Source organism: Cetorhinus maximus, chromosome 15 (genome assembly GCF_964194155.1).
Source record: "Cetorhinus maximus chromosome 15, sCetMax3.hap1.1, whole genome shotgun sequence".
Taxonomy (NCBI): Eukaryota; Metazoa; Chordata; class Chondrichthyes; order Lamniformes; family Cetorhinidae; genus Cetorhinus; species Cetorhinus maximus.
This window is the reverse complement of record NC_135893.1, coordinates 20,153,525-20,181,189: the sequence shown is the minus strand read 5'-3', so window position 1 is coordinate 20,181,189 and position 27,665 is coordinate 20,153,525. Positions and strand designations below refer to the sequence as shown.

At 42.5% G+C, this 27,665-nt stretch overlaps 4 protein-coding genes across 5 annotated transcripts in view; 1 reads left to right on the top strand and 3 right to left on the bottom strand.

Moving 5' to 3' along the window:
- The window catches only part of emc1 (ER membrane protein complex subunit 1), a 29,244-nt gene extending 28,494 nt beyond the window's left edge, over positions 1-750 (bottom strand). Inside the window, exon 1 of the mRNA XM_078558027.1 lies at positions 617-750. Coding sequence (XP_078414153.1) covers positions 617-705 — 89 coding nt within the window. The 5' untranslated portion in view covers positions 706-750. The remainder of the gene's footprint in view (positions 1-616) is intronic.
- A 223-nt stretch (positions 751-973) lies between these two features.
- mrto4 (MRT4 homolog, ribosome maturation factor) lies at positions 974-4,713 on the top strand. The gene is made up of 8 exons (XM_078558036.1): positions 974-1,223; positions 1,411-1,469; positions 2,521-2,624; positions 3,344-3,425; positions 3,656-3,723; positions 3,851-4,002; positions 4,147-4,223; positions 4,419-4,713. The coding sequence occupies exons 1-8, from the start codon at positions 1,196-1,198 to the stop codon at positions 4,548-4,550; spliced, it is 702 nt and encodes a 233-aa protein (XP_078414162.1). The 5' UTR covers positions 974-1,195; the 3' UTR covers positions 4,551-4,713.
- Positions 4,714-5,545: 832 nt separating this feature from the next.
- On the bottom strand, positions 5,546-11,641 carry akr7a3 (aldo-keto reductase family 7, member A3 (aflatoxin aldehyde reductase)). 2 transcript variants are annotated; one of them, XM_078558034.1, is made up of 7 exons: positions 10,623-11,641; positions 9,606-9,793; positions 8,946-9,050; positions 7,398-7,494; positions 6,645-6,744; positions 6,361-6,490; positions 5,546-6,136 (listed from the first exon to the last, which is right to left on the bottom strand). In XM_078558034.1, exons 1-7 carry the CDS (start codon positions 10,879-10,881, stop codon positions 5,975-5,977), a joined length of 1,041 nt encoding a protein of 346 aa, XP_078414160.1. In that variant the 5' UTR covers positions 10,882-11,641; the 3' UTR covers positions 5,546-5,974. The 2 variants fall into 2 exon arrangements, with proteins under 2 accessions (XP_078414160.1, XP_078414161.1); XM_078558035.1 differs by having other exon boundaries at positions 9,606-9,788; positions 10,623-10,844.
- Positions 11,642-13,751: 2,110 nt separating this feature from the next.
- mad2l2 (mitotic arrest deficient 2 like 2) lies at positions 13,752-27,113 on the bottom strand. Its single transcript, XM_078558037.1, has 9 exons — positions 26,970-27,113; positions 26,363-26,414; positions 25,744-25,862; positions 25,443-25,514; positions 20,979-21,079; positions 17,927-18,021; positions 16,087-16,160; positions 14,948-15,040; positions 13,752-14,527 (listed from the first exon to the last, which is right to left on the bottom strand). Exons 2-9 carry the CDS (start codon positions 26,400-26,402, stop codon positions 14,486-14,488), a joined length of 636 nt encoding a protein of 211 aa, XP_078414163.1. The 5' UTR covers positions 26,403-26,414; positions 26,970-27,113; the 3' UTR covers positions 13,752-14,485.
- Positions 27,114-27,665: the final 552 nt, after the last annotated feature.

Below are 27,665 nucleotides of genomic sequence, written 5' to 3'. Positions count from 1 at the left end.
TGCAATTCTTAGAGTATTTATTCAATTCCCTTTCGAAAGTTACGATCTAATCTTCTTCCACCACTTTTTCAGGTTATGCATTTCCAGATCATAACTCGCTGCTTTAAAAAAAACTCACCTTTTGCCAATTACCATAAATTTGTGCCTTCAATTTATCAACTCTCCTGCTAGTGTAACCAGTTGCACCCCGTCTACTCTTCAGGTCGCTCTGTTCCAGCACTCCCTTAAAACTGTACTATTTAGTTAATCTCGTCTCCCCGCATTTTTCTTTCCCAAATGCTTCAAGTTGAATAACTTGGACTTTGTCGAATGCCGGTCAGCTGGTAGGGTTTTCGATGAATTATCAACATTCACTGATTCCGTCCCTGCCCTGCCCTGCCCGGTTTTAAATTGAGAGAGGTGGCAACACTCGTTGTTTGTTCCCCCACTGCCATGGGGGGGGGGGGGGGGGGGGGTCGGGGGAACAAACCTGTCGCTCGTCCTCGGGCCCTCCCAAACCTGGTTTCACGGGCAAAGGAGCGACCAGACACCCGGCGGCCGCCGAGTGATGCTCCGAGCCTTCTTATTCAGAACCCCACCCTCTCAGGAGCGGTGACTTCTCCTCCCAGGGACTCACCAGTCGAATTTCCCGACTTGGTCCTCGTAAATCGCCGCTGAAAACGCAAAGAGAGCGAAAAGGAGCCAAATCCCGGAGAGAACCACCATCACTGCTCGGTCCTCCAGTATCCCAGAAGGCAGAGCGAGAGCTGGGTCCTCCAGTATCTCAGAATACACAGAGAGCTTGTTGCTCCGGTATTCCCATACGGAAAGTTACCTAGTGTCCCAGTGTGTAGCCGTAATCCATGCCCAGAACCCTTGTTATTTGGATGATTCAGTAAACCTGATGGGCTGTATCCGAGTCTGATCGGCTTTTACCCTTTGCAAATATTCAGGCGTTATGAAGGAGCCATTAATCCCATAAGACCCCGCGGAACGGGGTCCTGAGCGCTTGAGGCAGCGTGAGGCGAGAGAGAGAGAGAGAGAGCCGGGCTTCAGCACACCCGGAGCGGAGAGAGAGAGAGAGAGCGAGCCGGGCCTCGGCACACGGAGCGGAGAGAGAGAGCCGGGCTTCGGCACACCCGGAGCGGCGGGAGAGAGAAAGAGCCGGGCCTCGGCACAGCCGGAGCGGCGAGAGAGACAGCCGGGCCTCGGCACCATGCCGCGATCCCGGCGCGACAAGCGGGGTAAGAGTCGGCTTGTCCCGGGGGGGGGGGGTGGACCGAATGAGTATATTTTTGGCGAATTTGACTAAATCCGAGAATTTTCACAAACCTGGACCCGAGGCTCGGGGCCTAAATGGTCGGTTCCAGGCTCAGAGTTTTGCTGGTTGAAATGTTCAACAAACTCATTCCTTTTATATTATTTCTGCAGTTTCTTTGACTAAAACAACAAAGAAAGGATTGCAAGTCAAACAGAACCTGATCGAGGAGGTAAGTCAATAATCGCATTGACCACATTGTCGCAGCTAGAACGGCCTCTCGGGCCTCTCTGTTCTATCCCTTTCTCTGCTCCCATCCTCCAGGTCACAAGCCCGCTCATCTCTGGTCATATTTCCTCACAATCTCATCGCCTGTGACGACTCTGGGAAAATCTTTTCCTCGCCTCCCTCCTCAAATAACTTAAAACAACAAATTCCCAAATGTCCAGTCTTTGGCCCTCAACAAAACATTTTTGCAGCTGCCGATTGGCTCAAAAAACACCCTCGCCGCTTCCTTTGATGCCCTTATCTCCAGTACCCTACCCCGGTAGATCCTATTTTTGCTCTCGAAAGATTTAGTCATTACTGAGATCTGGCTGGCCCATAACAAGAACAAAAATAATCTTTGGCTTGTCTATGATACTGATTGTACCCTTAAATCCGTGAACCTCTAACACTAAATTTGAGACTTTATATTGTGGCCTCCTCTGCCAATCTCTTGCTTCCCTTGCTCACCAAGTTATGATTCATGCCCACCCCTGTTCTAATTCTAAACTTGTCTTTCACTATCTCCCCTCATGCCATCTCTTGAGCTAATCTTAAATTCTGTAAATTCTGTTCGTCCCGTGCATGCTAGCCTGCATTGGTTCATGGTCCAGCAATGCCTGAAATTTGTAATTCTCATCTTTGCATTCAAATCCCCCTGTGGCCTTGCAACTCCCTATCTCAGTAACCTTTATCCCAATCAGTGGCCATGCATTCAGTTGCCAAGGTGCTAAACTCTGAAATTCCTTTCCTAAACTTCTCTCTTTAAAGCCTACCTTTGTCCAATCTTTCGTCACCTGCCCTAATATCTCCTTGTATGGCTGTCAAATTTTGATTGATAATCCTTCTGTGCAGTTTGTTTGGTCATTTTCCTACATTCAAGGTGTGAATCAGGTTGTTGTATGGTTAATCCTTCAGCATTGAAACTAATAAAATATCTGATGGAAAATTGGCCAAAGTATGCTGACAGTGTGTTTGAACCCTTATCACTGGTGTTCATTGGCTTGTCTTTTTTTTAGTTAAGGAAATGTGTGGACACCTACAAGAATCTCTTTGTCTTTTCTATTGAGAATATGAGAAATAACAAACTAAAGGACATGCGGAGTGCCTGGAAACATAGTCGGTAAGTCACTTGGATTTAAACTGCCCTCCCCAGACACATACTAACTGCAGTAAAATGGGTACCAGGCCACTGTAAATTAGTTTTATTTCTGTTCGAGGAACCTAGAAACAGGAGTAGGCCATTCAGCCCCTTGAGCTTGTTCCATCATTTAATTATAGGAGTAGGCCATTCAGCCCCTTGAGCTTGTTCCATCATTTAATTAGATTGTGGCTGATTTGTCTTATCTCCACATATCTGCCTTGATTCTTCATCTTTTGATGCCCATATCTAACAAAAATCTTATCAGTTTCAGTTGTGAAATTTCTGTGACCCTAAACAGTTAAGATTTTCATCATTTGGAAAGTATTCCGATTTATCTTTTGTGGTCCCAAAGTGAACACCAAATTCCATCTGCCAAAGTTTTGCCCACTTAATCTATCACTATCCCTTTGAAACTTTCCATTGCCATCTACAATATTCACTGTCCCATCTAACTTAATTCCAGCAGCAAACTTAGATGTACAGCTTCCTATTCCTTTTATTAAAGTAATTTATAAATATAGTGAAAAGGACCTAATACAGATCCCGGGGCCACCACTAATCCTATCTTGCCAATTTTGAATGCATATCCATTATCCCTCCAGTTTCTTACTTCCTCACTGATTATTTATCCAAGTCAATGAGTTGCTATCAGTCTGTTATGTAAGTAAGTGTGAAACTTCTATTTTGTGCTTGTGCAGGTTTTTCTTTGGTAAAAACAAAGTGATGATGGTGGCACTGGGAAGAGAACCAGCAGACGAATACAAAGACGGTTTGCATAAGGTGAGATCTCAGTGACTGGGCTATGTATGGGATCTGTGACTCCATATTTCAACCTACATTTCCATAATGAAAACTCAAAAGTTTATAGGGTTAACGTTTCAGGTCTATCTTTTGTCATTATAGTGAAAGGTCATTGACATGAAACATTAACCCTGCATTGCTTGTTCCAGATGCTGCCTGACCTGAATATTTCCAGCATCTGCAGAATTTTATAATGTCTTTTCTTCTAGGTCAGTAAACAGTTGCAAGGTGAAGTTGGTCTCCTGTTCACTAATCGCACAAAGGTGGAAGTGATTGAGTGAGTCTCGCAGCATTTTTCTGTCCAACCTCTCTCTGACCTGCTTGAGCTGCTCCCACTCTTACTTTTAATTCTTTGGTCTTTCTGCTGAGCTGCCCAACACACTATCTCTTGCTCCAATCTGTAGGTGGTTTGATCAATACACGGAGTCCGATTTTGCTCGTGCTGGGAATACAGCCACGATGGCTGTTACACTTGATGCTGGGCCGCTGCCACAGTTCATACACTCTCTCGAGCCACAACTGCGACAGCTTGGGTTACCAACCACATTGAAGAAAGGTACTGTAATGAGCAATGGCAACTCATGCAAACTGGTGATGTCAGAGTAACTAGAGGTGCTCTCGTTTTTTACTGTCACATATGAAAGAAGATTTGGAACAGTAGGCAATAGTTGGATTTCACTGTCTGTGGTCTGTCTTCTAGGTGTTGTAACGTTATTGTCTGATTATGAAGTGTGTAAAGAAGGTGCCTCACTGACTCCTGAACAAGCACGTCTTCTGGTTAGTCTTTACTTTTTAAAAAATAACTTTCAGAAACTGAAGTAACTGAGAAGCAGGTGGAATGTACCAATAAGTTGGAAAAACTTACCTGAAAGTCAAAATAGAATTTTCCAAATTTGCATTTAAATAAAAATATAAATATTGGTGATATGGATACTATGTAAGTTCTTAATTGTCCACTCTTGTCTCTCCCAGAAACTGCTTGGTGTTGAGATGGCTGCCTTCAAAGTGACTATAAACTGTGTGTGGAACTCTGAGACTGGTAAATTTGAGCAACTGACAGTGACTGGTGCAAGAAGCAACAGAGGTGGAGGAGATGGAAGATGAGCAGGACTGATTGGAAGTTCAAGGGCTGCAGTCTGTGTGTGCCATCAGTATTAACCTTCAGTGGCTAATGAGCAATGTCACGAACATTTGGGATATCAGTTGTTGCAGTAATGGACACTAACTTTAGTGTGGATTTTTAATAAAAGTTTGGAACTTCAACAGATTTATTGGCCGGGTCTCACCTAATGGTTGAAGAGGCACGCAATGTCTGAGATTAATTGGTTTCTACCGACCTTCAGGGAACCTATTGATTTAACACTAATAGTCAAAAGAACTCTTGTTTATATAAGCTCCTTCCTGAGCTCTTCATAGCTAATGATCAGCTTTGAAGTGTAGTCACTATTGTAGGTGGCAGCTAATTTATGGGCAGGAAGATACCAGTAACAGCAGTGACGTAAATAATCCAGATGTGTTTTTTGAGAGATTATCACTGGGAGATAGATGTTAGCCAGAATGCCCTGTTCTTGGAATAGGGCCCTAGCATCTTTTATATCCACCCACACAAGTAGGCAAGTTACCAGTTTAACATCAGGGACTGTAGCATAGTGGTAATGTTATGGACTAGTAATCCAGAGGCATAGACATGAGTTCAAATAATATTATGGCAGCTGTGGGAATTTAAGATTAATTAATTTGGAATAAAAAGCTAGTCTCAATAATCATGAAACTACTGGATTTTGGGGGAAAAACTTATCTGGTTCATTAATGTCCTTCAGGAGAGGAAATTTGCTATCCTTACCTGGTCTGACCTACATATGACTCTTAACTGCCCTTTGAAATGGCACAGCAAGTCACTCAGTTGTATCAAACTGCTATAGGAAAACAAGGACTGTGGGTGTACCTACCCACATGGACTGCAGAGATTCAAAAAAGTAGTTCACCTTCAAGGGTAATTGGGAATGGGCAACACTTGCTCATTTTAGGACATTCATCTTGTTTCAGCTGAATCCTCCCCATGTCTGATGCAATGGATGAGTCAAGCACTAACAAATATATAAATGGTCAATTAGTCTTGGTTTTAATTCTCCATTGGAGATAGATTTAAAACAAATATTTCTGTACTTTCAGTAACAGCTTTGATCTATTTGCAGTTTATGTTTATAGTTCAATTCTCCAACAGTCATGGAGTAACTGAAAAGGTCCTCAGTGCAATCTCCTTTATCTTACTGATGTTTTTGTCCTAGGCTGCCTGATTCCTTATCACAGGAAATTTACCTCAGCCATCTATATCTGTAAATCATTTCCTATTTCCACCAGGATTACTGGCAGCCAAATCATCGGAACATAATTAGTTACATGAATCATTTTATCCATATCCAGACATATTAAATGATCTTAGAACCAGGTTTGACAAAAAATGTGGCAATTATTAAATTTATTATTTGTGTGTATATTTTAAGAAGCCCTCCTTATTGAGGTCTGTTCTATCGAAAATAATTTGGACAATCGTGTGCCACGAGATTCCAAGCTTCATTAAAGGCCTCGACCACAGCTGGGACAAGTGGCCCTTCCTCAGATGCAGCCAGGTTCAGGTGAAGCTGCTCCATCGTTGACATCCCAATTATAACACCGTCACCAAGATCTCCCTGGAGAAAAATAAGACATCAGCCATTGTATTTATTGTAGGTGAACAATGGAGAATGAGTAGTAGGCTGAGGATTATCTGAACGGGGAAGGTGGAGAATGAGTAGGCTAGGCTCCACCTGTGAACAGTTCTCAAAATGCCAAATGCAAATCATGGACATGCTATGTTTCCACCAGGGTTGCAATTTATGACATTAATATCTATATTGTGGAATCTGTGCCATACCCGGAGTTTGGAGTGATGATACATCCATCTTAATGCTGCTGCTGTCAGGCTTGGCTTCTCAGAACTGTAAGCTGCATCTATTGATTTCTTCACAAGATCTAAAGCTCGGAAATGATGCTCTTTCCAATACCTAAGACATTGCAAGAAAAAAGTTCACTAAGAACAGAAAATGCAGAGCTTAGAAATTCCTGGAAATCAGCTGGGAATTCAGATGCTAAACAACTCATTGCAATAGGGGTGGGTTAGATTGTGAAGCCTAAGCCATGGACAGCTGGTGAGCTCACCTGTTTCTGTAAGCCTCGGCCCAGCTGTTTCCAAAGAAGCGACCAGTGGGCTGTTTCTCATTTTTGTCTTCAAACTGATATTTCCCAGTCAGTAGCCCACCTGCACCAATGAGACATACTTTATATACTCTCTATTCATCAGGGTTCCAGCATACACACCCCTCAACACCCTGAGGCCTCTGCAATGCTGCTTATGATCATGATCATTCTCCAGTGAGCAGGGATATTCACACATGATTTCCTCAGTTGCTGAGGCCAGGGGCAGCAGGAAAGGGAAATGGGGACGGCGTCTGAAATAAAAACAGAAAACGCTGGAAAAACTCAGGAGGTCTGAGAGAGAAACAGAGTTAACCTTTTGAGTCCATTTGACTTTTTCAGGACTCTGAAGAAGAGTCATACGGACTCAAAATGTTAACCCTGTTTCTCTCTCCACAGATGCTGCCAGACCTGCTGAGTTTTTCCAGCATTTTCTGTTTTTATTTCAGATTTCCAGCATCCGCAGTATTTATTATGGGGAGTCATTGGATATGGAGTCCACGTGTAGCTCTGACTGCTGTATGGTGGAAATGGTCTAACTTAGCACAGGGAACATTGCCGCTCAGCCACTGGACGTCAAACTACTTGGAAACCTTTACTGAATATCCACATGATGTTGAAGAGCTTGATAATTCGGAAGGGTCAATTTCAGTAAGAATGTTTGCTATGTTCTGACATTCATCCCAACTTTCATCTACTTCTAGGATGATACTGTACCTGCAAGCGGGTTGTAGGCGTAAAATCTTATCCCAAAACGCCGGAGACAAGGTAAGAGTTCTGTCTCCACTTGCCGGGTGGTGGCATTGTACATTCCCTATAAACAGAAATAAATTATTCCAGAGCAAATAGCCTATATGTGGAAAACACACATCCAAGTGGAATAATGGGTATTAACTACAACACGTGGCTCTCAGATATTTAGCTGTAACCAACAAATGGTAACCGTATAGTGCCTTTCACAACTGCCAGACATCTCAAAGTACTTTTGAAGCGTAGTCACTGGTGTAATGTCAAAAGTGTGATAATGACCAGATAACCTTTTTGGTGACGGAGTAAAAATAGGCCAGGATAATGGGGATAATTCCCCAGCTCTTTTTCAAAATACTGTCATGGGATCTTTTATATCCACTTAACAGAGCAGATAGCGCCGGCCTCAGTTCAATGTCTCATCCAAAAGATGGCACTTTTAAAGTGGAAAAACATTCCAAGAGGTATAATCAAACAAAACTTCACATTGAGCTAAGAAAGAAGATATCAGTGCAGGTGGCTAAAAGCTTGGTCAAAGTGGACAGTTTTAAAGAAAGTCTTAAAGGAATTGAGAGAAGAGAGGAGGTTTATGAATGGAATTCAAATTGCTGAAGTCATACATGTCAAATTGTGGAGTGAAAGCAGTGGCACACGAAGACAAGAGTTCTCTGGCACTAGCAATGATCTAGGAGCAAGTTGATCATATGTTGTTGGGATGTGGCCCAGGCCAGTGATTTTCCAGTATGAGAAAATCATTCACAGGGACCATGTCCTGGCCTCCAAAGGACAGTGTCCAAATTTCCATTACTACAGCAAACAACTGATATTGCTTTTTATTCTTTCATGGGATGTGGACGTCATTGGCTAGGCCAGCATTTATTGCCGTCTATAATTGCCCTGGAGAAGGTGGTAGTGAGCCACCTTCTTGAACCCTGCAGTCCATGTGGTGTAGGTACACCAACAGTGCTTATAACATCATTAACATAATAAAACGTTCCAAGGCACAAAGTCTGACACTGAATCACATAAGGAGATATTAGGGTATGTAACCAAAAGCTCAAACAGGTGGGTTTTAAGAAGCACCTTAAAGGAGGAAAGAGAGGTATAGGAGATGCTCAAGAAACCAGAATTGGAGGACTGCAAAAATCTTGGAGGGAAGTGGGAGAGGATGAGGTTACAGAAATATGGAAGGTGAGGCCGTGGAAAATATTGTAAACAAGAAAGAGAATTTTAAAATTGAGGCATAGCTTAATCAGAAGCCCGTGTAGGTCAGCGGGCATAGAGGTGATGAGTGTGGGTGAATGGAACTTGGTGTAGGTTAGGGCACATGCAGCAAGTTTTGGATGATCTCAAGTTTACAGACAGTAGAACATATGCATTGTCATAGGTCAAAATACAGAAGTAACATACTAATTAATCCACAGATACAAGGAAAAACATCAGATCAGCACAATAACTAAACGAGGAGCTCAGTATTAGATCCTCCAGCAAGTTGGATGTTGCCAATCTTTGACATACCTGATAGATGGTGGGAAGGACCCAGTTGTTATATTTACAGATTGAATATACCTCTGCTACTTCCCATGAAGCGTAGTTTGAGAGGCCAAATTCTTTAAACTTCCCCTGAAAAGAAATCCACGTTAAACCATTCTGAATTCTTACAAGTTATCTCACAGCAAAAACGTCTAACACCAACTGCGTCATTAACGGAATCCCTGTCCTCACCACAAAATAAAGACATTTGACAAAGATTTGGCATCAGATAATCTCAGAAACTGCTCAAAGCCTTTTCTATGCAGCGAATCACGCTGAAGGACATTACTGTTTTATACCTTTCTCACAAGACTTAATGATATAAATCTTTTAGTTGTCTTTGAAGAAGGAATGTTAACCATGACACAGGCAGAACTCCCTGCTCTTCCTTCACAAATCTTGGGATCTTTTGACATCCCCCAGGCAATTGAGACAGATAAACAGGATCCCAGGTTAGCTCCTCAACCTAAGAGCAACGCTTCCAAAAATCCTGTACTTATTGTACTGCACGTGAGACTAATTGGATAGCTCTTTCATCAAGATGGCAGACATATCAAGCCAAATAGCCCACATTCTCCACCACAGTATTCCTTGCCTGCTCTGCATGCCCAGTCTCAATGTTAAATTCTAATATCCACATTGTACCTGTTGGTGAAGCTCCTGACAGGCAGCCAGCGTTTCCTCAATTGGTGTCTCATGGTCTGGGGCGTGAAGATAGAGGATCTCAACACTCTCCCTTTGTAGACGTTCCAACGATGTATTCAACTGACATCGGATACTCTCCGCTTTCAACGTCTTCCCGTCCCATGGATTCACTTTGGTTGCAATCTTTACTTTAATATACAGAAAGAAACAGGAATCAGTGAAAAATCAAGGGAAAAAAAGATACAAGGAGAATGAGAGGTAATCTCACTGAAACATACACGATTCTGAAGGGGCTTGACAGGGTAGACCGATAGGTAAGTTAGCTTAATGCAAGCTTGAGGAATAGCACTTTATCTATTGACTCTGCACTCGGGACTCGACATCCAGTTCAACAACTTTGCATCAAAACCTTTGTCTTCATCTTGTGTGATTTTTTCCCCTTTATTTTTGTTTCTTTCCTTCCTTCCATGTTGCATTCAGATGGCTGCTTTATAGCCATTCACACCTCACTGCACACTTTTGTTTCTGCACTATACCCTTCACCACTCTCTGATTGTTGCATCATGAAATATTTTATTTAATTTCTCATGCCCTTCTCCCTATCACAGACCTCCCCTTTTGTTCTCTAACCCCATCTCCCCCGCCCCCTCAACACTTTTATCTTCCTTCATTTCTGAATGAAAGATAATCTCGAACTGCAATCCACAGATGTTGCCTGACCTGCTGAGTATTTCCAGCATTTTTGTTTTTAGTTCTATCAGGTAGGATGTTTCCCCTGGCTGTGGAATCTAGAACAGACACAGGGGGCGATCATTTAGGACTGAGATGAGCTGTTTGGGGTTGTGGTGCTTCATCGTTGAGTGTATTTAAAGCTGAGATAAGCAGATTTTTGAGGTCTCAGGGAATGAAAGAATACCGGGGAGTTGAGGTGGAAAGTCCTCCACGGTCGTATTGAATGCGCAGCAGGCTGTATGAGCCGAATCATTTACTCCTACTCCTAGGGCCCGGGCTCCTCACCTTTCTGTCCGAGTCCCATCGAGCCAATGATCTGCTCCGAGCGACCCTCCGCGTACATAATCGCGCTGTCCAGTTCGTTGTGCCCATGTTCCATGAACGTGCACACCATTGCTGCGCTTTGCTTGGCATCCACGCGTCGCCCAAACTCCATAGTTCCGAGAACAGTTCGGGGTCGCGTTGAAGCAGAACGGGACATGGTGCAAGAAATGATAGGCCTCCACCCTGAAACAGAACGCAAACACAAAGCAACGCCCAACATGGCAGCCAGGGCGGGGCCGAAGAGTTCAAGTAGGACCCGGGTGAACGTCACCAAACCCCGCCCACTCCAGTGTGCGTCGCCAAACCCCGTCCATTCCAGTGTGCGTCGCCGAAGTCCAAGCGCGTGACAATGACAATGTCAGGTAGCTGTCACATATGGTCATTGCCTGTCACTTTGTTTAGCAGAATGTTACTTGCCGCTATCAATCCAAGCTTAGAATTGATTATTGAGTGTACAACCGTGAATTGAACTGAAGACTGCAATTATCAATTAGCAGCCCAACTTCTGTCATGATCGAGAGTAATGCAATTTGCATTTGTGTAACATTTTTAAACCAGTAAAACGTCCCTAGGAATCATTATCAAACAAAACTTGACACCAAGGCACTTAAGGAAATATCAAGGATGTAGTTTTAAGAAACACTTTAAAGGACAAGGAGGTAGAGAGGCTGGTTGAGAAGTTTAGGAAGATTCCAGAGCTGAGGGCTAGGTAAGATAGCACAGCTGCTAATGGTGGAGCGTTTAAAATCAGGGATACACAAGAGGTCAGAGTTGGAGAAGAACACAGAGATCTGGAAGGGTTTTTGGGCTGGAGGAGGTAGGGAAGGGCAAGACGATAGAGGGATTTGAAAGCATGGATGAGATTTTACAATCCAGGGAATGCTAGAGTCAATGTAAGTATGCAGTACAGGGAAAGTCACTGGTGAAATAGCTGAAGATGAATATATCACTGAAGAACAAAAATTCCACATATACAGTCAAGCAACCACAGACAATATATAAGGTAAGATACAAGAAAAACTGTCATCGAGCAACCTGAGAGAATTATAGATAACAACAATAAGACACAAGAAAACTTTAAGAGCTACAAAATTGTAACAAAAAAAGTTGCAAGTGGTATAAAGGCTAATAGTGAGATGAAAGCAAAATACTGTGAATGCTGGAAATCTGAAATAAAAAAATGCTGGAAAAGCTCAGCAAGTCTGGCAGCATCTGTGGAGAGAAACAGAGTTAACGTTTTGACTGTATGACTTCATCAGAGCTAAAGAGAAGTAGAAATGTGATGGATTTTATACTGTTTAAGGGGAGTGGAGCAAGATAGGTCAGGGATAGGTGGGAGCTAAGGAGAAATTGACAAAGATGTCATGGACACAAGATAAAAGGAGTGTTAACAGTAGTGATAAAGACTAAAGAGGGTGCAGATAGTGACAAAGGTAAGAGCAGAATGTGTTAATAGCAGAACAAGGGTCAGCATTCTGTGAAAGCACAACATAGAAAACAGTGACAGATGGTCCTGTGGGTGGGGGTGTTTGGGCAAAAAGGATAAAATGAATAAATTAACATTAAGTAAAAAAACAACATTAAAAAAAACAATGATTTAAAAAGAGGCAAGGATAGAGGAGAGAGTTCATGGTCTAAAGTTGCTGAACTCAATGTTAAATCCAGAAGGCTGTAAAGTGCCTAATTGGAAGATGAAGTGCTGTTCCTCCAGTTTGCATTGGGCTTCACTGGAACATCACAGCAGGCAAGGACGGACATGTGGGCATGAGAGTGAGGTGGTGTGTTGAAATGGTAAGCAATAGGAAGGTCTGGGTCATGCTTGCAGACTGAGCAAAAGTGTTGCACAAAGCAGTCACCCAGTCTGCGTTTAGTCTACCCAATGTAGAGGAGACTGCATTGGTCTACTGTATGTACTGCTCCCAAATTGAAGGAGGTGCAAAAGGAGTGTTTGGGCCATTGAACAGGGAGGAGGTAAGGGGGCAGGTATTGCACCTTCTGCGATTGCATGGGAAGGTGCTGGGGGAAATGGATGAGGAGTTAGGGGTGATGGAGGAGTAGACCAGGGTGTCACAGAGGGAACGGTCCCTACGGAATGCTGACGGGGAGAGGGAAAGATGTGTTTGGTGGTGGCATCATGCTGCAGTTGGCAGAAATGGCAGAGGATGATCATCTGAACGCGGAGGCTGGTGGGGTGAAAAATAAGGACAAGGGGGACCCTATCGTAGTTCTGGGAGGGAGGGAAAGAGGTGAGGGCAGAAATGTGGGAAATATGCCATTTGATTGAAAATTTTCTCTTGTCATTAGATTACTTAAGAATGAGAGAGAAACCAGGTAACTTCAGGTCAGTCAGTTTTAGGTCAGTTGTAGGAAGCTATGGGAATCTGTCATTAGGGACAGAGTGCATCAGTACTTGAACATAGATGAGCTGAACAGAAATCCAACAAAGATTAGTTAAGGACATATCATGTGTGACTAAATTTAGTTGAATGCTTTGAGGAAGTTGCTATCAAAGGTAGGTAAAGGAATCAACGAACATTATCCAAGTGAACTTCCAGAAAGCATTTGTTGAGGTTGCACAGAAGAAATTATCAAAACTGAGAGCACAGAATTGGACTGGAAATTGGAGACAGTGGGGATAAAGGTACTTAGGTTGGCAGGAGTGACATGGTCTCGGGACATTATGGGGCCTCAACTTAAGTTGAAGAAAGTGTTATTTTATATTTAAGGTGACACCAAGCTAGAAGAGACAGTAAGTAGTCCAGATAGGAGTAGGACGTTTCAAAGGGACATAGGGAGATTAAATGAGTCGGTAGTACTACAGCAAATTAAGTTCAATGTGGTCAAGTATGAAGTCATCCACTTTGCACTCAAGATAAATTCATTCTATGAAATTTTCTCCCTAAACCCCTCGACCTTTCCATCCTCACTTACAGTTCTTAAGTTCCACTTCTTTGACTAAGCTTTTGATCACTCCTCCTAACATCTTCTCCAGTTAAGCATCTAATTGTGTCCGATTGTGTTTCTGTGAAATACCTTGGGCAATTTCCCTACATCACCAAGAGAAAGGAGTAAATGAACTTGAAAATGGGATTTTCAATTAGGCTTTTACTAGATTTCACACAATATCCTGTCAACAGTTTAGTTCTTATTTACTTTATTTTCAGCATTTTAGAAAAAGTACAAAGAAAAAATACACAAATCTCACAAATTTCTGTTTTTAATTTTATAAAATATTCTTTCACTCAACCACAGTTTCTTCCATCTAGAAATGCTATACAGCCCAAGACTTCAGCCCTGTCCAGGACACCTACTCTGGTAGGCTAGGACAGGTCTGCTCCCTCCCATCTTGTGAGGGTCGTGACCTCACACACAGATGACTAATTCCTTATTATGGAAGCTGGTAGTTAACTGCTGGAACAGCTGCAGATTATAAGCCTTGTGCATTTCTACAATGCTTTACCATTGCTCTACAGTCTGTTCAGAGAAAGTCTGACCGCCAATTTAAAAAGCAATGCCTAATCATGCAGGAGATAAGCTATTTCAAACCTCGACCTAGAACCATAAAATTTACACCAAATTTCACCTCATCCTCAATGAATGCAGCACAACACAATGTACATAGTCAAACCACAAATTATTCCTATAGTACAAGAGAGTTAAAACCCATAGGTGCCAATTCAGGATTTGATCCCTGCTAATGTTTCACATTACGTGAGTTTTGAAAGCTCTCTTATACCCCACAAGTCAGTTCAATGATGAAACATGCCCAGTGCCTTGGGATCTGTGTTTCATTTGGTATTGTGGCCACTGGATCTGGCATGTAATCAGGATGTTTTCTGAGCTCTCTCCTCAACATACAACTGCATCTATAAAAGAGTTAAAAAAAACATGTATCAAATGCAAATCCCAATGTAAGAACTGTGCATACAGTGGACTGCAGCGCTACTAAATATATCAGTTTATCAGAGTCACTGTTATCATTTTCTTCAGATATAATCCAGGAAGCAGCAGTTACAATAAACTGGGTTAATTTTACAACCCTATGCATTTGGCATCCAATCTTCAGAAAGTTCACTGAAAACAAACAAGGGTAGATGATCCTATATATATGGTATTTTCAACAAATTGCCTCACTTGCCACCCAAAGCCACCACCTAATGCACTCTCTTCTGGTCAAGAAATCTTTTCATAAACATCTGATAAGTTTACAATCAAAGCTCATAAGCTACTACACATGAACCACAAATAGAACACAAGACACCCCTTGCTAGAATTAAAGTTGTTACCTTTAAGATATCTGATGTCATAGTTTTCAGTGGGATGAGCCGTGGCTCTCGCATGTTCACTTCCTGTTCATCAGCATGGATCCATGGGAAGTCCTACACAAGGAATAAGCAAACAAAGGGTGAATCTGAAACACAACATTAATTGTTTATTGTGTATTTGTTCTCAGGTTTGGGAAATTTATTGTTTATTACTAGTTGCCCCAAGGCGATAGTGGACCGTTTCCTTGGTGGCTGCAGTCCATAATGGTGATAGTGCTCCTGGAATGGTGTTGGATAGTGACCTCGGGGATATTGATCCATTGGTGACAAAATGGGAATGGCGACATATGTCCAAGTCAGGAAAGCGTGTGACTTGAGGGAAACTTGCATGTCACACTGTTCCACATTATGTTGCTGCTTTTTGTCTTCTAGTGGTAGATCGTTGGACTGGAGGTGTTGAAGCAAGCTTATGCTGGTGGTATAGAGGGTGGATATTGAATTCAGTGGATGGTGTTTAAGGGCTGTTGCATCTACCCCATCCAAGCAAATGGAGGAAATTCCATCACGATCCTTAGTTGAAGCTTCTGGGTGATGGAGAAGCTTTGAGGGGTCAGGAGGTGAGCCATTTGCCCCGGACATGGTGATGATACAGCCAATTCAGTTAAACTTATGGTTAGTGATGTTGGTGCTACAACACGGAAAGTCAAAAGAGATAACTGGGTATTTATGGAGCTTTCGCCTTCAAAGTTAGCTGAATGCTCACCACCATTCTCAAGTAAAGAGCAAAAAACTGCGGATGCTGGAAATCCAAAACAAAACTAAAAATACCTGGAAAAACTCAGCAGGTCTGGCAGCATCTGCAGAGAGGAACACAGTTAATGTTTCAAGTCCGTATGACTCTTCAACAGATTTTTCTGTTGAAGAGTCATACGGACTCGAAACATTAACTGTGTTCCTCTCCGCAGATGCTGCCAGACCTGCTGAGTTTTTCCAGGTATTTTTAATTTTTGTTTTACCATTCTCAAGTAGATGTGGTGAAGCTACAGAACTTTTCTCTGATCCAATAACCAGAGACATATATGATATTAACCTGCAAAATTATCAACAGATTGCATATCACAGACTTTAGCCCACTGCGTCTACCTAGATGGTCTACTCACCTTTATCACCTGAATTTTCTCCATATTTCGAGTGGCAACATCTCGAGTATGAACCAATACAGTAAAGGTACAGCCTAGAAATAAAACAGCACAATTCTAATACATAGGAGGAATTTATTCCAGCTTCTGCATTAGAAATTTACAAAGCAACACTTAAACAAAGTGTTTAAGTGGGGGTTAAGAAAGTGTATTTTTTAAACCATAGCTTCATTAATCAAAAAAATCGAAACTTGTCGACTATGGAGTCAATCTCTCTATCCCTCAGTAATGATCAACTTGACAATTATAACTCATGAATGATAAGTAATGTGTATTTTAAGTAAATGTCGAGGTGGGCTCAAGTTTATCTCAGTGTTCCAGATCAGCCCTCCCGGGGCATAGTAATTGCTTCGTACCCGAATAAAAAAACAGGGCGTACAATAAATCTTGAGATGAACAAGGACGAAAGTGCCATTAAGGGGAACTAGCAGGCTGGCATTCTTGATGCGATCAAGGATTATAAGTATGTCAAGCATTAATCAGATGCCAGTTTTGATCAATTGATAGGGATTAATCGAGTATAGTGCCACAAAGAGAGCAATTTTCTTATAATAGCGGGATGTGACGTTCTTACCAACCCACATTATTTATAAGTTAGATAATTGAGGGTTAAATGAATGGTTTTATGATATGAAAATTCTGATTTTAGATTTATGGGGGCTGAAGAATATAATGTAATGAAATAGCGGATAGTATATTAATGAGTATTAAGCATAGTATGTTATGATATAGTGGAATATAGATTAATGGGGATTATACATAGGTATATGATACCAATAGGGGATAGTCTATTAATGTTGATTAGTCAAGTTAAGTAGTATGTGGTATATTAAGGTATGTGCTCCCTCAATAGCACAGCAACTAGTCCACAGCGCCCTGCGGACCTAGAAAGTCCCAGGCTCAATTCCTTGTCTACGCCAAATTAGCTGAGCATCTGCAGCAACAGTTAGTGTTAAAAGTGCTTCGGTGATGTATTGAAGAAGTGCTGCACGGTCAAAGGTTTGATGCTTTGGATGAAACATTAAACTGTCTGCCTGCCCATGAGCATGTAAGTAACATTTCCTCTGGCACTACTCAAGTTGTCCTGGAATTCTGAGCAACATTACCTCCTCAAACAATACTAGTAAAAACAAATGATCTGGTTATTTATTAATTTGCTTGTTGTATGACTGTGCTATACATGTATTAGCCATACATTTGCCTACTAAAGAGTGACATTTCAAAACATCTTTTTGTTAGTTGTGAAGGACTTTAGGCCATTTCAAGGACATGAAAGCATTAAAGAAAGCTCTCTTTTTCTCTGTCTCTGCTTTAGGTGGGAGAAAACAGATGGTGTTATCCAGTGGAAAGGACAATTAAATTTAGCTGTGATACTACACAGTTACATGGGCTGGTAATGATCACTATGTGGGCTTGAAAATCAAGAATAGCCCTTTGGGTGTGCTTTCAGCTAAGAAAAAATACTGCAGGAAATACGCTACATTCAGCAACATCTGAAGAGAAAAAACAGGTGAACAATTTGGGCTGGGATCAAGATAGTTCCACCATGTTCTATTAAAGATTCTGATTAAGAACTGGCGCCTAAGAAACCATAACTCAGGAGAAGTAGTTACCTTCAGGAGAGATGGGGAGAAAGTGGCAGAGAAAAGTTGCTGCTCTAGAGAAGCACAGAAAGAACATCTGATTCCCTCAGTCGGATTACATCCAGTCAGTTTTTCCACGGATGCCTAGCTGAAGTAAGCAAAATTCACAGCTGCTATGACTATGGGTGCAACAAACACACTCCTAACCACAGATTTACCTGGAGGGTTGCTGTCAAGAATCGCATCACAGACACTGATCTTCAGGATTGATGCTCGCAGGAGCTGCTCAACACGGGAAAGCAGTGAGTCAGAGCTGCAAACAACAATAAGATTGATTAATAGATGTCACAGGAAAATCCAACCAATAAAAAAGTGTTTGAGCTGCACAAGTGCCCAAATACTATATTCTTAATTACGCCACTTTTCTTCTAAAGGCACTGACTCTTCACAGATATTGCTCAACTGGCCTTGGGTATTCCCTGGTGGAGTCTTCAAATGTGAGCCTCAATAGGTGTGTATTTGACCATGGGGATAACATGACCATGTGTGATCCTGATCTCACCCGTATAATTCTATGAACTACAGAGAAAATGCCTATATACACTCCTAGGCCTCTCTGCTCCTCTTCAGTCCCCACCAATTTTTGCACAGAGTGCCCATGCCACTCTATCATCAGCTCTTATGACATCAGCCTCAGGAACTTGCCAGCAAGGATTACAGCGAGGTCACATAGATTGATTTAAAAGGGAATGTCAGCATATTTTTTTTTAAAAAAGAGAGGGCGATGGGAACAGTGAGTCAGAAATAAAAGACAGTTCCAGGAAAAGATGACAGTTTTTCAAACTGTTTATGAGGATTTGAGTTCAGTATTAGGGATGTCTTACTGCAGTTATACAGGGCATTGGTGAGACCACACCTGGAGTATTGCGTACAGTTTTGGTCTCCCTGCCTAAGAAAGGATATACTTGCCATAGATGGAGTGCAGCAAAGGTTCACTAGGCCAATACCGGGGATGGCAGGGCTGTCGTATGAGGAGAGATTGGTTTGACTGGGCCTGTATTCACTAGAGTTTAGAAGAATGAGAGGGGATCTGATTGAAAGGTAATAAAATTCTAACAGGGCTAAACAGACTGGATGCAGGGAGGATGTTTACCCTATTGGGGAGTCTAGAACCAGGGGCCAGTCTCAGGATAAGGGGAAAGCCATTTAGGACTGAGATGAGGAAAAATTTCTTCACTCAGAGGGTGGTCAATCTGTGGAATTCTCTACCACAGAGGTCTGAGGCCGGGTCACTGAGTATATTCAAGAAATAAATTGATAGATTTTTGGATATTAGGGGCATCAAAGGGGTATGGAGAGAAAGCAGGAATATGGCATTGAGATACAGGATCAGCCCTGATCATATTGAATGGTGGAGCAGGCTCAAAGGGCCAAATGGCCTACTCCTGCTCCTAGTTTCTATGTTTCTATCAATGTCTCAGGAGATCAGTTAGCTCAGATTTTCTAAGTTTCTCAAACTCCTTAATAAATTAGAGATTGGTCTGTTGACGTCTGTGGGAGGGGAAACAGGCTTGCATTTGGGGTGCAATGGGAGGGGGTAATCATTCATCACAACACAGTGCTGCACTTTCAGAGCTGTTGGGCCTGTTGTACTTTGCCAGACTGTTCCATTCAAATTTCAAAACTGAGATCTATATATTTTTGGGCACTAAAGGTATCAAGGGATATGGGTATAGGATGGGAAAATTGAGTAAATGTAGAATTTAGGTGTGATCTTACTGAATGACAGTGCTGGCTTGAAGGGCAATTTGGCTTACTTCTGCTATTTCTTATATTCTTATGGTGTGCTACTCCCCAGTGCCACAGGTTAATAGTGGTTTCCATGGTGCACAAATAGTAGTGATAATAATATAATTAGGTTTAAAGCAGTTATGGATGAAGAAAAATCTAACTGGAAAAGAGCCAATTTCAATGATTTAAGAAAAGATCTAGGACAGATGAACTGTAAACAAAGATTAGTCAGGAAAACAGTTACTGAACAAGGGCAGATCTTTAGGATGGAGATATTTTAGGTTCAAACCAAGCATATTCCATCAGGGTAAAAGATGAGGCATCCAGAGCCAAAGCTCACGATGACAAAGGAAAGAGAGGTTAAAGTAAAACAGAAAAAATAGGGTTTTTACAAGTATCAAGTACAGAATACAGTAGAAAACAGACAGAATACAGAGTGCTGGGGAAAATTGAAAAAGAATACATGAATGCAGAGAGAGTACAAGAAAAAATTTACTGTAACATGAAAGGGAAGCCAAAATCATTTATTAACACAAAAACTAAAAGGGTGGTTAAAAGAATTGTGGGGCCAATTAGAGACAAGAAACAGGAATCATTATGTGCAGAGGACATATTTGAGGCACTGAATCCGTCTTTACAAAAGAAAAGGATGAAGTTAACAAAATGAAGGGATTTTGATAAAATCAGGAGAAACTATTTCCTCACAAATGGTCAGGAACCAGAGTCATAGGTTGAAAATAATTGACCGAAAGAACTAAAGAGGAAATGAGAATTTTTATTTTTTTTTTGCCACACAGACAGTGAAGACCTGCAATACACACCTTTAAAGTATGGCAGAATCAGATTCCATAGTAAGTTTTAAAGGGAAATTGGACATGTATTTGAACAGGACCAATTTGTAGGGATCTGAGGAAAAAGCAAGGGAATGAGACTAATTGGACAGCTCTTTTAAAAGAGCCAGTATAGACATAATAGACTGAGAATCCAACAACACAGCAGAACGCCAATGATTCTTGCCTGGGGCAAGTTTGCAAGTGTACTTGCCCCCACTGTGCCACCGCTCAGTAGTGAACTAGCCTTCCATGTCATAGCTCACTAGAATACTATCCTTCAGTGCCATCAACAAGTAACACACATTCATAATCCACCCTTTCCACAGGTGCACTTTCTGACCCAGCCAAGTTGTTATGGATAGGCCATGCATCGATTCATTATGCCTATTGATCTAACAGGTTCTCTCATTGGATTGCCTGCTTCAGTAACAGTGCAGAATGCAGAAAAAGGGTTACAACATTTAGAATCATGATAAAAGGAAAACCTAACAACGGCTTTAATTTTTTTTAAATTTGAAACAAAGAGATTAAATTGGCCCTATTCTTGTTCTTGAGTTAAGTTTAATTGTAATAATTTCAGGAATCTGATCAATAGTTTGGTGCTGTAGGTAATACAAGAAAACAGTGAAGGCTGAAAATATCTCACCTGACAGACAGCAGAGGAGGTTGGGATATCTCAAAGACAAAGCGCTCCACAGGATGATGCTCTTTATCCAGGATCACCACCACCATCCGATCCACCTCATTCTAAACATGAGAAAAGATGACCGGTCACAGTCCACAAGCAGCTCATCATCCACCGATGAACAAATAGACATGAACAAAGATTGGCGGGAACCTGCAGCAGCTCTTCAAGCAATAGTTTCTGCTGATACCCATGCCCCAACAGCAAATAAAGGGAACCAATGCTTTGCTGGATTTCACTGCCTTTTTATGAATCTACTTGTTCTCGGGAGGTGGGTGGACACTGTTCCTAAATGCAGAGATTGTGATGGCTGGCCTCCTTAATCTGCATTACTGATGTTGCTCCCACACAATGGCATTAGGTTAGAAATTCCAGGATTTTGATCCAGCAACAGAAGACCAAGTCCGGGAAGGGAACTTGGAGGTGATGGTGTCACAACAGCATTAGTGTTTCTTAAGACCTTTGTGGTACAGGTTGCAGGGATAACCTTAGAGTTGCCACAGTCCAACACAGGTGGAAGGCGTGAATACAAAATCCAGTAGTGGGGTCATTGAGTGAGTTTTTTTTTTAAACATTCGTTCATGGGTCCGTTTTTATTCGTTCATGGCTAGGCCAGCATTTATTGCCCATCCCTAGTTGCCCTTGAGAGGTGGTGGTGAGCTGCCTTCTTGAACCGCTGCAATCCATGTGGTGTAGGTACACCCACAGTGCTGTTAGGAAAGGAGTTCCAGGATTTGACCCAGCGACAGTGAAGGAATGGCGATATATTTCCAAGTCAGGATGGTGAGTGACTTGGAGGAGAACTTCCAGGTGGTGGTGTTCCCATCTATCTGCTGCCCTTGTCCTTCTAGGAGGTAGTGGTCATGAGTTTGGAAGGTGCTGTCGAAGGAGCCTTGGTGAATTCCTGCAGTGCATTTTGTAGATGGTACACACTGTTGTGTCAGTGATGGAGGGGGTGAATGTTTGTGGATGTAGTGCCAATCAAGCGGACTGCTTTGTCCTGGACGGTGTCCAGCTTCTTGAGTGTTGTAGGAGCTGCACTCATCCAGGCAAGTGGGGAGTATTCCATCACACTCCTGACTTGTGCCTTGTAGATGGTGGACAAGCTTTGGGGAGTCAGGAGGCGAGTTACTTGTCACACGATTCCTAGCCTCTGGCCTGCTCTTGTAGCCACAGTATTTATATGGCTAGTCCAGTTCAGTTTCTGTTCAAAGGTAACCCCCAGGATGTTGATAGTGGAGGATTCAGTGATGATAATGCCATTGAACATCAAGGGGAGATAGCTGGATTCTCTCTTGTTGAAGATGGTCATTGCCTGACACTTGTGTAGCACGAATGTTACTTGCCATTTGTCAGCCCAAGCCTGGATATTATCCAGGTCTTGCTGCATTTGGACATGGACTGCTTCAGTATCTGAGCAGTCACGAATGGTGCTGAACATCGTGCAATCATCAGCGAGCATCCCCACTTCTGACCTTACGATGGAAGGAAGGTCATTGATGAAGCAGCTGAAGATGGTTGTGCTGAGGAACTCCTGCAGTGATGTCCTGGAGCTGAGATGACTGACCTCCAACAACCACAATCATCTTCCTTTGTGATAGGTATGAATCCAACCAGCAGAGTTTTCCCCGATTCCCATTGACGCCAGTTTTGCTAGGGCTCCTTCATGCCACACTCGGTCAAATGCTGCCCTGATGTCAAGCAGTCACTCTCACCTGACCTCGGGAGTTCAGCTCTTTTGTCCATGTTTGAACCAAGGCTGTAACGAGTTCAGGAGCTGAGTGGCCCTGGCAGAATCCAAACTGGGCATCAGTGAGCAGGATATTGCTAAGCAATTGCCACTTGATAGCACTGTTGATGATCCCTTCAATTACTTTACTGATGATGGACAGGATACTGATGGGGCAGGTTAGATTTGTCCTGCTTTTTTGTACATGGAATAACTGGGCAATTTTCCACATAGTCGGGTAGATGCCAGTGTTGTAGCTGTACTGGAACAGCGTGGCTAGGGGTGTGGCAAGTTCTGGAGCACAAGTCTTCAGTACAATTGACTGAATGTTGTCAGGGCCTGTAGCCTTTGCAGTATCCAGTGCCTTCAGCCGTTTCTTGATATCACGTGGAGTGAATTGAATTGGCTGAAGACTGGCATCTGTGATGCTGGGGACCTCCGGAGGAGGCCAAGATGGATCATCCACTCGGCACTTCTGGCTGAAGATCAGCCTTATCTTTTGCCCTGATGTGCTGGGCTCCTCCATCATCGAGGATGGGGATATTTGTGGAGCCACCTCCTCCAGTGTGTTGTTTAATTGTCCACCACCATTCACGATTGGATGTGGCAGGACTGCAGAGCTTAGATCTGCTTTGTTGGTTGTGGGATCGCTTAGCTCTGTCTACCACTTGCTGCTTATACTGTTTGGCATACAAGTAGTCCTGTTTTATAGCTTCACCAGGTTAACGCCTCATTTTTAGGTATGCCTGGTGCTGCTTCTGGCATTCCCTCCTGCACTCTTCATTGAACCAGGGTTGATCCCCTGGCTTGATGGTAATGGTAGAATGGGGGATATGCTGGGCCATGAGGTTACAGATTGTGCTCGAATACAATCCTGCTGCTGCTGATGGCCCACAGCGCCTCATGGGTGGCCAGTCTTGAGGCCCTAATTGCCCTTGAGAACGAAATGGCTTGCTAGGCCACTTAGTTTTCAGAGGGCATTTAAGAGTCAACCACATTGCTGCAGGACCAGGTAAGGACAACAGATTTCCTTCCCTAAGTTAGTGAACCAGATGGTTTCGACAACTTTTATATTCCAGATTTTTTTATTGAATTCAAATTTCACCATCTGCTGTGGTGGGATTCGAACCCAGATTACCAGAACATTACCCTGGGTCTCTGGATTAATAATTCAGTGACAATACCACTATGCCACCACCTCCCCTCTATCCTGAATGATGTTAAATCAAGTGTTCTTGCGACTGCACCCCTCAGGGTAACTGGTGAGTGTTTTTTGACTTGTGCCTAGCAGATGATGGAGAGGTTTTGAGGGCTCAGGAATTAAGTCATTTAGCAAAGAATTCCCAGTCTATTCTTAGTCATACCTTCCCTTCCTAAAGGACATTACAAAATATATCAATAAGTGGGCGAAAACAGAAATAAAAAGCCCTTCTCTGCCACACAAACATTTAAGGGAGTGATATAAAAAGTGAACATTATAGACTGACACCAAATCGTAACCCAAACAGCTGCTGTACACATTCCCTCGGTACTCACTTGATACAAGTATGTACCCACCCTCAGAGGGAGAATGATATTTAATATGCGATTAGGGTAAGGGGAGATAATGTGGAGTAGAAACTAACTCAATAAAGTGTCATGCTCCAGTAAATGATGAACTTTCAGGCAATATTTTAAGATGTCTGTTAAAATGGCCACTGCAAATCATGTGACCTTTGGCAATGAGCCAGACAGTCCTGAGTCTCAAGTAAACACCTAATTCAGCATGAACATTCACAGCCAGCTGGGAAATTCACACATCCGTTTGTTTAAGGATAGACCATTAACAATAGAACCATAGCATTCCAGCCAATACATCTTTCTGTTTCACCATAGACAACAAAAACTCAATGAATTAGATAAATATGAAAGGGATCCCATTGACCCTCCATTGTATTATGATAGTTTCTCATCCAAATTAGGCAGGATGAATTTTCAAGTGTCAAACAAGAACACAGGATGTGTAATCAGCACACCACCTGGCTTTGGACAAAGGATTTTTTTTAAACTTGCACAAGTCACATGATGAGCACAGCCATATTTTTTGTCTGCTTTTAACAGCAAAAGCTGCTTGCAGAAAAAAGTTCCATCCCAGTCCATCAGAAAAGCCACTGAACCAGCAAGTCAACTATGCAGCCAAGGTGATAACTAGCAATACATTAAAATTGAAAGGAGGACTTTCCCCAACTTGTTCCAACTTCAAGTTCACCCGAGAACCAACCTTCTGGAAATTCAACCACAAGATGCCTCACAGCTTAGTGAGAATCCTTTGCTCACAAGAACTTCACTGCAACTACTAAAAGCATCAAGTCATCAAAGAAACCACAAGCCGGCCACAAAAGAGAAACTAAGACAATTATACTTCGTAATTGTATAGTACTTTTTCTTCGTCTGTATCTAATTTTTGAGAGTGATGGTGTGTGTGAGTGAGACATTGCTTTTTTTTTTAAACCTCATTTTTAAACTTACAAAAACCTTGCTGCTCAAATTATTTAAATTGGGACAATCACTAAGGATAAAAAAATACACAAAGCTCACATACAAAACACACTGATCTCAGGCAGTATGAATCACATATTTTGTCTATGACAAAAGTCTACATTCATATAAATAGTTGTACATGATGATGGAACCAGCCAACTAAAAATTTTCCTCACCTTCTCAATCAGAGGTTTGATGCAGTGTAGCGTATCCTGGATGTACTGGTTAAGCTCTGGATGGCACGACATCTAGACAAACACAGCATTCGAAAGGGTAAACAAAGCATCATCAGCAAAAAATGAAGTGATCCTTAATTTTTTTAAGCATGAAATCCCAATGTCAGCACCACACTAAACAAACTCAAAAATGCTGTAACCAACAGATGTAGTGTGACACAATGTTCAGAGAATAAATGATTGTGAATGCAGATCACTGCTTCAGACTATCAACAAGCTGGAAGTTCAACTGTTGTCTCACCTGGACAGGTACATTATACTTCTTCCTCTTCTGAAAGATTCCGATTGGATAAACCTCCCGGACATACAGGATCATGTGAATAGCCACTTCTAGAAATTCACACAGTACATCTGCAACCACTGGAAAGGCAGAGAGAAGATGAGACCAGTTACACAATGGGATGCAAGACCTTGGGTCACAGCCTGCAGTGTATGGCTGGGTGTCAGGTGATTATCGGGAAGGGAAACAGGGTGGTAAACTAAAATTTGGAACGCTACTGGTTCTACTTAGCACAAAGCATTGTAACCAAGACAATTGGTAGAGGCCTCCGCATCCCTGTACAAGGGCTGCAAGACAAATACTGCACTCAAATTCCTGTTCCTAATCACCATCAATAACTCCACCTGAAAGTGCATATGGCATAAGGTGAATAAGGGGCCAGGTTCAGTTATGATGTCCCCCACACTGACTGTTTATCCAACAACTACTTGGACAAGCTACAACAGGCAACCAGTGCCCCAACCAGACAGCAGCTTCTGAAGGGAGCAAAGGGGGTCAATTGACAATAAAATAAAATAGCCAGTTTGTTACAATTCCATGCAGAATATCATTAACAAGGTGAGAATATCAAAGACTGTACCTTGTCCAAAATTGAGGTCCTGTCGTGTGAGAGTGGCCATGTTCACAAGCACCTGTCGGAGAAACAAAGTCAATTACAATTAATCCAGATGGCAGGATTGTTTAAAAACTGTTTATTCCTTGTCCCACTTGCAGATGAACAATATATAATAAAGTGTCCCGAAGCACTTAGGGGTGTTAGCAAACCAAAATTTGACACTGAGCCATATAAGATATTCAGACAGGTAAACAAAAGCTTGATTAAGATTTTAGGGAGCATCTTAAAGGAGGAGAGAGCAAGAAAACTGATTCCATATCTCAACACGTTTTTCCTTCAGAATATTTTAATGATTTTTCTTGAGCATTCATCAGATCCATCACTTCGAATTCTTTTATTTCAATGTTAGGCCAATGATGTGTGTTAACACATGTAGCCATCCTCAAGCCATGATCCAAGGCCGTACAGCCCAGTAAACAGGGCCAGTATTGATATACAGCCTAATACAGGTGTAATGCAAGAGTCAATGGATGTTTGAGCTGCATTTCAGTCAATGAAGCTTAGAGATACTTGTGAAACCGGTGCAGAGACAGCAGTGCCGCGGTGAGAAACTTTAGTCGAGGCCAGACACCTGGGCTTTCCAGCAACGGGATTCTTAGCTCCTTACGCCGTCCTAATCGGGACACCGAGAGTACTAGTCACCACCAGCTACTGACTACACTCCGAAGTTACTCTGCCAACAGCCTCATTGTTCCTCAGTGCCCCGCCCTAGGCCGCATCCTAACTTCCTGCTGCTGTCATTGCCGTTTCCCGGCCACGCAATGCGCCGTGATGTCATCAACCTGCGTGCCAGCGCGAGCTTCAATTTAAATCCAACGGCTTCAAGAGAAATAGAGCGCGAGCAGCGCTATCGCCTTCATAATCTATCCCATCATCCCTCGCACCTGACCTCAGCCCCACTCTCACTCACACCTCGTCCTCACCTCCTCCATCCTCACACATTCACCTCACTCCCTCCCATCACTCACACCTCACATCCTTTACAGCACTCCACTCTCACCTCATCCTCCACCCTTGTTCAATAGCTCACTCTCACACCCTAACCTCAGTCCCTCACACTCACATCCTCACCTTACCCTATCCCTTATCCTCATCTCATTCCCCGCCCACTCCACTACACCTTCATTTCCACCCACATCGCCCACCTCAATTCCACCCTCACCTCATTCCCCAACATCACCTTTACCACTCACTTTCACCCCACACCCCCCAATGTTACCTCATTCCCTTCCTTTACACCCTTACCTCATTACCCAGGTCTCCACCA